Below are 10,328 nucleotides of genomic sequence, written 5' to 3'. Positions count from 1 at the left end.
TGATTAAAACCAGGACTTTAAAATTAAATGATTAACTATAAAATGACATGTGACCATATTTTAAATGTGGAATGAAAATGCGTGTGTAGTAGGTGGGGGTTATTATGTCCAGCAAAAATGTAAAATAATAATAAAAAATCATGTAAAATAATAATAAAAAATCTGTATTCTTGTAAGATTACAGGATCTGTCGGTAATGCAGAAGAAATCCACAATCTAACTAATGTAAGCTGATGGTGTCCTATACGTCTCATCATCTGGAGACTCACTCGCAAATTGAATTGAAACCAGAAATCACCACATATTTAAGGCAACCAACCCCTGGGGCCAAATTCATCCATTCGCCATTGCTACCATACTGTACTGGCTGACCTGCTAAATTTCTCTTCTTTGTGTTTCTAGTCGTCATGGCGAGCAGGAGATCTGTTATATCTGCATTCCGAGCTGCGAGTAGAAGGCCAATCTGCTCCCCAGTCTCTTCTGTCAGAGAATTGCATGTAAGTGATGATCGATCACCCTCGCTTCTTTTTTTGTCGGGATTGAAGTTGGGTAAGATGATGCTTGCTTGCCACGTAGGAAGGTCTGAGATACTTAGAGATACAAGTATAAGTAGGCTGGTTTACCCGGAGAAGGCAGTGTCAAGTTTCAGTTATTACTCTCATTAACAAAACAAGATTATATATTTTCTTACATTCTCTGTTTCCTATTTTTCTAATTTATATACTCTTATTATGTTTCAGGCACCTGCAGGAAGTAATAAAATTGTTGGAGTCTTTTATAAAGCCAATGAATATGCTTCGCTCAATCCAAACTTTCTCGGGTGTGTCGAGAATGCTTTGGGCATACGAGAATGGTTGGAATCTAATGGTCACCAGTACATTGTGACAGATGACAAGGAAGGTCCTGACTGTGGTAAGTTAGCAGTGATTTCTTTTGTTGTTATGTCTAAATTATCACTTTTGCAAAATAAAATAAAATTAATGCGTTTTTTTGAACTTCTTAATTTAAGATCATCGAACATATGTATAGAAGTTGCGCAGGGGATCTGTAGGTTCAGAACATAGAAAATTAATGTGTCTTTTTGAACTTAATTTAACATCATCGAACATATGCATAGAAGTTGCGCAGGGGATCTGTAGGTTCAGAACATAGAAGGGAAAGTTTGAACCAGTGTTACCAGGATCGTGGCTTGAACCTGCCATTATCCGAGTTTCAGGCAAATGTATTTTTCCAACTTGTCTGAGTCAAACTTGGTTGTTGACACAGAGTTTGATTTTCCAACTTGTAACTTGTTTGTTGACAGAGTTTGACGGTCAACACGAGTTTGACCTCTGAGTATGAGTATGACTTAGTTGACTGAATGAAACTTGTGTAATAAAAACCCTCATCCAGCCCAATTTAGGTTATTTTTACCTCTGCTGGGTTCATTGCTCCTCTACTGGGTGATTAATTTCTGTGAAAGAGACTGAAGGGAGGTCATGTTGTCGCACTCACCATTGCTTATATATTTTCATCAAAATATATACGTGTATATCTTTATATTTTTGTTCTACTCTCCAATTTTGTCCCGAATTTTTTCCTTATCCTTGCCCAAAACTTGGCCTCCCCGAATTTTCCTTGATTATGCATCTGGTAACGCTTGAAGGGAGCTGTGCTAAACGCCATCTCTTTCTTTAAACTGTTAGAAGCCCCCAAATGCCCTGTTTCTTTCTGTATCCATGTATACCGCTAGGCTATATGTGTTCTCTGTGTTGGTGAGGTGATAACATGGAATTTAAATTCCCTACTAGGCTACATGTACTGTGCTGTCGAATTGGCCCCGTGAAACTTTAAATCATGATAACTGATTTGGAATTGCGATTTTTTATCTGCTAACACTAGAGTGCTAGGACACACTCATCATCAAGCTATGTACACCAGACTTCTTAATAAATGAATAAACTGTGGTCTAATTGTTAGCAGGTCTCATCATCAAGCTATGTACACCAGACTTCGTAATAAATGAATAAACTGTGGTCTAATTGTTAGCAGGTCTCATTTGTCTTACTGTAGTTACTAGCCATCAAAAGCACAGAAAAAGATTTAGAGCTAATGCTAAATGTGTATCAGCAGGGTTTTGCTTGGTAGAGTTTCTTTGACTGCTGGACAGGGCACCATCTATGCTGATTCTTGTATTGTAGAATCTTCTTGAAAAACAGTTTCCCTAGAAACCTGAGACGGCCTTCTAACTCAACTCATATGTCTTTGACCTGGGAGGGAGGTATAATTATATGGTACCTAGTAACATCATACTCCAACTCCACATCACCTGGAGTCATCTTTCTTTTTCGGGTCCTGAAAAATATTGTCCCACAGTTTAGGCGTTCCAAGCATCTTGCTAGCCCCCTGCAGATTTCCTCCCTCTTCCCCATTTTTTTCTGGATGGACGACGAGGGTAGTAACCAACTGCTAGCTGAAATACCAGCTGGTAACCCCAAGGTATTCAATGAGATTTGCTCCCGTGAAGAGCCACCCACCCCTTGGGATATAAAATCGTGTTATCTGTTGTTGTTATTGATATGGATGAATAGTTTATGTCCTAGACTTCTTTTTGTTCCTCATATCCTGAATAATAATCAATCTAGATGGTATCGTATGTGCTGCTTCAAAAAGTGAGATTTACAGAATATATATCTTGTCGAACAAGTCATAAATGACTTCTGGTTATTCACAATTGAAGTTGGGTGGTTGTTTAATCCACAATCCAATCTATTAATTTTCTAGGATGCCTTCCCTTTCCTACTTCTTGCTACCATGGATCGTCCAAATCAGTGTATTGCTTGCTTGCTTTTACATTTGAGAATTGTAACCCACTGCGGACTAAACTTACACAATTAATTTCCTTTGCAGAACTTGAAAAGCACATACCTGATGCGCATGTTTTGATTTCTACGCCTTTCCACCCTGCCTATGTGACAGCAGAGAGGATCAAGAAGGCAAAGAACTTAAAGCTTCTTTTGACAGCTGGTATTGGTTCTGATCACATTGATCTAAATGCTGCAGCAGCCGCTGGTGTGACTGTCGCAGAAGTTACAGGTACTATTTCTGAAATTATACCGCTTGTCACTGCCCTGTTCACGCTATGGACATTTTAGTATGAACAAGTTTCTGCAATGATTCTTCATAATTTAACTGACGCCTTCTTCAACAATTTTTACAGCAAGTAATGTGGTGTCCGTGGCAGAAGATGAGCTAATGCGCATTCTCATATTGATGCGAAACTTTGTGCCTGGATATAAGCAAATTGTTGAGGGTGATTGGAAAGTGGCAGCAATTTCTTACAGGTCATATGATCTAGAAGGGAAAACTATTGGTACTATTGGTGCAGGGCGTATTGGCAAAGAACTACTTAAGCGTTTGAAGGTATTCATTCTTAGGATCTAGTACTACTTCATGATGTTGCAAACTTCTTTTCAAAAATCAGTGCTCCATAATTCTTATGCATGCATGCTGTTTGTTTCAAAATTTCAATCTAATAATAATAAACATTACATGATGTTGAATTGAATTGCGTTCCTTTGTACAGCCCTTCAATTGTAAGCTTCTTTACCACGACCGTCTTTCTATTGGACCCGAATTGGAAAAGGAAACTGGAGCAACATTGGAGACAAATCTTGACGAAATGCTACCTAAATGTGATGTACTTGTCATTAATATGCCTCTTTCTGACAAAACTAGGTGCGCCTTATCACAATTTCATAAATAATCTCTCCCATTATTTACTCAGACATCAATAGCACCTATATATTTTATACAACTTGTGAACAGAGACCTAATTATTGTTTCTCTTGCCCTTTCCTTTTGGTTACAATAGGGGAATGTTTAACAAGGAGAAAATCAGCAAGCTGAAGAAGGGTGTATTGATTGTGAATAATGCTCGAGGGGCCATCATGGATGCTCAAGCAGTTGCTGATGCTTCTGCAAGTGGACACATTGGAGGTCAGTTATGTTTATTCAACTCCTCTTCATATTGCCTCCTTCCCAGTGTCAATAATGGACATACAAGTCCCATCATCAAACATTTCTCTCAGATTCAGAAAGAACATGATGATACGTTGCTAATAAAACAATGTAACTGTACTTTTGTGCTTTGGCAGTCCTTTTGTCATTCATTCTCGGAGGCAATTACAAGACTATGAATCGTTTTTCTGTGCTTTAAATTTCTAAACTATCAATGTTCCCGTTTGTTAGAACAAGTTAGTTTGCCAATTGCAGTGATGGAAATAGGCACATTGCTAACTGCCAATTGCAGTGATGGAAACAGGTACATTGCTAACTCTTGGGGCTTTCTGCAATGCAGGTTACAGTGGAGATGTTTGGTCTGCTCAACCTGCTCCAAAAGATCATCCATGGCGCTCCATGCCAAACCATGCTATGACTCCCCATATCTCTGGGACTACAATAGATGGCCAGGTGTCTGATTTCATCCAATTTCACCCCTTTCTTTCTAGCAATTGCTTTGATTGACAAACGTACCTCATAAATAATTCAAAAAGTCAATTATATTGCATCATGCTCCATGTTCCTCATAAATAATTCAGAAAGTCAATTATATTGGACAAAGCTTTAATGCTCTCATTAATTTATCTTTTTTGTCATCTTTGGAAGCAGAAAATAAGAATCATAAAAAATACACAGATATTCTTGAGAGTTTTCTCACTAATTGTTCATAAAATCTCTACTTCAGATAAGGTATGCAGCTGGAACAAAGGATATGCTAGACAGATACTTCAAGGGAGAAGATTTCCCTTCGCAGAATTATATTGTGAAGGAAGGAAAACTGGCCAGTCAATACCTATAAAAAATTCATGTTGGATGCTAAAGCAGATGATTCATCCTGTTGAAGGCTGCTTTATCTGGAATAACAAGCAAGAGCCAGAACAGAGCTCGCTTCCCTCGAATAAAACAGTGCATCAAATATTGAACTGTCAAATACATTCCTGAGACCAATGATGCTTCAAAGCATTATGCAGGAATGAATGATACAAGATTAGCATGAAGCTCATTCCATCTGATTGATTTTATAGGTTAGTAGTTTTGAAATAAACAAAATCTAAAATAGAGTGAAGTCAGCGCTTTGGCCCTTTGTGCCTATTGATGCATGAAGTTGGCTCACAGATTCAGCGAATGCTATGCATCTTTTCTACTAGCAGAGAAATGAACCTTTGTTCGTGTATGGAAGGGCAGGTTTCTGCCTTGTCTTGGTGTGGTTTTCGGACAATTCTATGTTGAAGTTTCTCTTGATTATAGCCATATTCAAGTCGTTGACTTTTCTTGGTATTTAATTTTTAGTGTTTATGTTGCCTGATTTGGTGAATATATAGTATTTGGTTAAATCTCTGGTAAATGGGGTTCCACTTCATTTCTGGACTTCTAGATTCTATATTAGATCATGTGCAAGGAGGTAGAAGACCATGTAATTCTTACAAAAGAAGATAAAAAGTTTAACACTCTCCCTTTGAGAAAAGTATTCTCTACCAAGCCTTGTCTGTCCTTTGCCAAGAGCCTAGTCAAAATTCCTGCCACCTGTGAATTTCAGGGAACCTACTCAAGAACAACTACTCTATTTTGATAAACACTTCTCTATTTTGTCATAACAAAACATCGTCTTTACATTCCTTTGATATAAAGATTCACCGAATACAAGAGACATAATTACCTTTATAGAAATGTATTTTGCAACTGAAGCAAAGGTCTTGCCATGATCAACTCCTCCTCTCAAGATGAACCATTGTGCAATGAATTTGGTCTTCTTCTTCTCTACATTCAACAATGTAAACTATGAAAAGGGAACTGTAAACTCAAAAATAAAACTCTAGCCAAAAAAGCCCAAAAACATGAAAACAACCCGAAAACGAAAAATGTTGATTATGGAATAACATTTTTTTTTTGGGGTAAATATTCAACATTTTTTAAAAATGACAGTAAAAGCCAATAAAAACCAATTTTTTTGTGCAACAAACACCCTGAAAACAAAAAGTGTTGATTTTGCAATAATTTATTTATTTATTTATTTCGCGAGGTGAATTTTCAACATTTTTCAGCAATGTTATTAAGGATAAAATATCATGACTCTGAAAAACATTAAAATTCCAATGGTTTTCAGGCATGACATTAAAGATAAGACATATTTTAGGAGAAAATGTACATGTTCATATGAGGCATTTATGGATGATGTATCTTTGTTATTTATGTTGGTTATATGTTGGTTATGAGCATGTTTTATGACATTGGTGATGTATGGTTCTTATATGACCTCATAGATGATAATGCAGCGAAAGTGATAAGGCATCAATGCTTCTTAGTGATTCTGAGATGCGTATGAGATCCCTATGCTCAAATATTTTGTTATGGCCCGTAGAATGCATATTTGTGACATGTTTGGCGAAATGTCTGTCATGGCTAGTAGGGGTCAAGCTAATTCTTTGTTCAAGTATTTACATTTGTATTATTTTTCGATGTTACTTTTGATCCCTCAAATTTTCATGGAGTTCTGGGCAGTGGCCTGAGTCTTGGCTTTGAAAAAGTGGCACAAAATTCAGGCTCACAAGCTCATAACTAGCTGAAAAAGACCCCAGTCGCTTGCATGCCCATGTCATGGGAGCGACTAAAGCTCTAAGGTAATGAAGTGTCAAGTTGTTGCAAGGGTTGATCACCTGGAAGGGTTGGTTGGCTCCTATAGGTTCTATGGTATTTATAGAAGGTCAGATTGGTTCTATTGTGTCAGTTCCACGTCCTTAACTATACATGGGAAGTTGAATCAGATTGTAGTAGCCTCTCATCACATGTTCACCCCAACGGACCGGTTAACATCGGTAAATGTGGGAGGAGGGTGTTACAGAACTGTTATGTCAGAGATCCCTATTGTCGTCGAAGCTTGCATGTATTCAATGTCCCCTCGTGAGGATTTCATCATTAAAGAATACCACAATGCATAATGGAGGAGGATTTCAATCTATGAGAAGAATCCCAACAAGAAATTGGTTATAGAGTGCACATCAAGACCCAATAGCTTGATATGGGTCCCATCCAGAACAAGAGCCTCCAATCTATTATACAAGTATGCAGAAAACGAGGGATCCCCATTGAAGTTCTCAATTCAGAAAAAGTTTCCGAGAGATTCGAGGTAATCAAGTTGTCCAATGATTGGATTAGATTTGTTACAGACATGGGGGATCATGCGAGCTTCCAAAGCATTTGCAATGTTCTAGTCTTTGGCTCTGAAGCACAAAGCTACACTCAGGGAAAATGCCCAATCACAAAAATCAGTGATGGGTGGAAATTGAGAGATGGGTTAGATGGGGTTCTTGTGTGTACCAGAATGGGTTATTTACTTAGAAGAGAACGTGTGATTGTTGTAGGCGAATGGGCTCAACAAATTTCTAATGAGATCTCAGGGATTGAATTACCCATTCAGCTTCTTCATACCATCATTTCATATTGGAAAATCAAATACAGTTTTCAGAGATTTTTGTCGAAGAATGGATTCCCCACCTTTTCCTATTACAATGATCCTTACCTCTATGGGACACCCTTCTTAGAATACCTTAGATTGCTCAAGGTCTCAGTTCATGAAGGTTACCCATGTGAGCCAGGCAAGAGGGCCTCATTGCCCGATCTTGATGCATTGAGGCAGAAGGTAAGCCCTTGGTTAGATGAAAGTTTCAGAAGAACTATTATGTGAGGGAGCCCTATTGTCACCGAGGCTTTCATGTATTAAATGTCCCCTGATGAGGATTTCATCATTGATTTCTTGCCATTAACAAAGATTGAGATGCCAACAACATCCATGTCCCCTATTTTAATCGCCTCTGGATTCTCTGAACACGAGTTTAATATGGGTTCTTTCATAGGACAAATAATGGTTGATATTTCCCCCACAGGAGAAGCTCATGGTGTTCCCATACAGTATTTTTCAATTGAACGTTTTTTTCAGAATCCCTAAAGTAATCCCAAAGAATATGAGAAACATGTTTCTCCTTATCTATATTCAACATCCTCATAAAGGTACAAATCTACCGAAAATAATTGTAACACTACTTAAATTTGATATTATTCATTTTTGTGAGTTAGATTCAAAATGAATGGAAATATATGAAAATGTTTATAAAAATCACTACTCTTCTTAAGGTCAGAGTCACAGTTGATATGCTAGCTCTCCTTGCTTATGTTGTGCATGGGATCTTGTGTGACTGTCCTTTGGCTCTACGATGTTATACTATTCTTTTTTATTTATGGGTAATGAATTATAAGATATGTTCTTCCAAAAATAAAGATCATTATTGCTTGCCCTCCGTTGAAAATGAAAACAACATCAAATGCTTGTCTATGTAAAAGAAGGAATGGGTTTAGAGTACTTGTCATTTTACTGGAAGAAGCAGTAGAAAAGTATGTCACAGATACATATTTTTATATATGTTTATTATGATACGTGGTTTAAATTCTTGTTTTGTGCCCCTATTTTACAAGAAAAGAATCCTACACCACCAAGATTGAGCCATACCAGAGATTTTGTTTCTCCTGTGCACAATTTGAAAGTCAGATCCTCGACTTCTACCTTCTACCCTAATGAAACCATTTGGTCCATTGCCTGATGTTTCTATCTGCTCCAGTCCTGTTGCGGTTGGAAATGCTCTTTGGAAGTTTCCTCCTGGGAAGCTTGACACCCTCAGAAAGGTGAGACATCCGCTATCCCAAACCCAGTGCCCAAGTAGTTTGGCCAATAGTAGGCCAAGAAATATTGAATGGGGATGTAGGTGGAGGTTTTCGAGGGATACAAATAACCTCTGGGTTTTTCCAGATTTGGTGAGCATCTGGAATAATCAATGAATTAATTTTTCGTCTCAATTTTTCGGGTCAGGAAAAAAATTTAAATCTATTCTTTCATTTTCATGGTTCATATAATAATTCTGATTCGTTCCGACCATTTAAGAAAAATTGGTCGGATTCTTCTTATCTTCAAGTTTCATATGAAAACTCTTTTCTGTAACAGAGTATTTTAGCATACTATATTTACTTTTAGAAATAAGTGGTTTAATATAATTATTATCTGCTTGTGCTTGCGAACATATATCTTCCCCATCAAATGATCATGTCCACACACAATACATAATATGGTATAACTGAATGCCATAAGTGACTCCATACCCCAATGCAAGAGTGAAAAAATTGATTATGGATGTTACCTTTTTCTCAAATAACATTTTCTGTAACAGAGTATTTTAGCACACTATATTTACTTTTAGAAATAAGTGGTTTAATATAATTATTATCTGCTTGTGCTTGCGAACATATATCTTCCCAATCAAATGACCATGTCCACACACAATACATAATATGGTATAACTGAATGCCATAAGTGACTCCATACCCCCAATGCAAGTGTGAAAAATTGATTATGGATGTTACCTTTTTCTCAGATAACATTTCTTTCTTACTACAAATGCAGGGATTTCATGAATAATGGTTTAGGAAGTTCCCTCAAACTGCATCTGATATAAGGAAATAAAACTGTAGGAAGCTTTGCATAGACATGATGTTGCTCGTGTTGCAGCACTGATTGTACTTAAAGAAGCATATGTAAAAATATTTGCACAGACGTGATGTTGCTCGTGTTGCAGCACTTATTGTACTTAAGGAAGCATCTGCAACAGAGACTCTGGTGCAACTTCTAAAGTATACATATAAGATAGTGAGCTTTCTTCCTTTAGAGAGTAGATTATTTTTCACGCAATTTTTTTTTATTTAACCATTGCAGGAAGCTTGTAGAATTTTGTTCTATAGCAGATCTAGAAGTGCCTGGAACTGTTGTAGAACTGTTCCTGAATTTACACCATCAAACCTCGCAGGATTTAACAGCCATGGAAAAACTGATCAGGACTGCACCTTCAGATAAAATCCAAGCTTAAAAAATCTGTTACAATCATCATGAATTATCCATCACACACAGACAGGCCAAACAGAGGGATTACATTAGTGCTAACTCCTAGATTAAGAATGGTAAGGAATTAAAATTCTGGTAATTTGGTGCTGAAAACGAAATTAAATGCGATGCCATTAAGAAGAATTGATTATATCCACTGCGGTGTACTCTGACTGTTGAGGGAATACCCAACAAGGCTCTTTGGATGCTTCAATCTCGGTCTGGTCCGGTCCATTGATTGGTAGCCTGGATGGTTGGAATGGCACCACGTAATGTTGATAGTGGTGTTCTGGAGGAGGGGATGATCCCATATGGCCTTTTGTTGATGACTAAGATGGCGGAAATGTCAGAAAGCTATGGATTTTTA

The 10,328-nt window shown here is 37.4% G+C and overlaps 1 protein-coding gene and 1 pseudogene across 1 annotated transcript; both read left to right on the top strand.

The window, feature by feature from the left end:
• The first annotated feature begins 211 nt into the window (after nucleotides 1-211).
• Nucleotides 212-5,039, top strand: LOC149182596 (formate dehydrogenase, chloroplastic/mitochondrial-like). Its single transcript, XM_089416894.1, has 8 exons — nucleotides 212-497; nucleotides 741-912; nucleotides 2,890-3,075; nucleotides 3,200-3,402; nucleotides 3,566-3,717; nucleotides 3,854-3,978; nucleotides 4,340-4,452; nucleotides 4,727-5,039. The coding sequence occupies exons 1-8, from the start codon at nucleotides 408-410 to the stop codon at nucleotides 4,838-4,840; spliced, it is 1,155 nt and encodes a 384-aa protein (XP_089273020.1). The 5' UTR covers nucleotides 212-407; the 3' UTR covers nucleotides 4,841-5,039.
• Nucleotides 5,040-6,976: 1,937 nt separating this feature from the next.
• On the top strand, nucleotides 6,977-8,044 carry LOC149182595 (putative sarcosine oxidase pseudogene; annotated as a pseudogene).
• Nucleotides 8,045-10,328: the final 2,284 nt, after the last annotated feature.

Source organism: Pinus tabuliformis, chromosome 3_2, assembly GCF_031772625.1.
Source record: "Pinus tabuliformis cultivar Carrire ecotype Pingquan chromosome 3_2, CPIR1, whole genome shotgun sequence".
Lineage (NCBI taxonomy): Eukaryota > Viridiplantae > Streptophyta > Pinopsida > Pinales > Pinaceae > Pinus > Pinus tabuliformis.
This window is presented reverse-complemented; position numbering and strand designations above follow the sequence as displayed.

Bases quoted from the DNA above. Each gene is read 5' to 3' on its own strand.
- LOC149182596 (XM_089416894.1), top strand. From the start codon at position 408: ATGGCGAGCAGGAGATCTGTTATATCTGCATTCCGAGCTGCGAGTAGA. The intron at 498-740 runs GTAAGTGATGAT...ATTATGTTTCAG, and splicing joins CTTCTGTCAGAGAATTGCAT to GCACCTGCAGGAAGTAATAA. The intron at 3,403-3,565 runs GTATTCATTCTT...TCCTTTGTACAG, and splicing joins AACTACTTAAGCGTTTGAAG to CCCTTCAATTGTAAGCTTCT.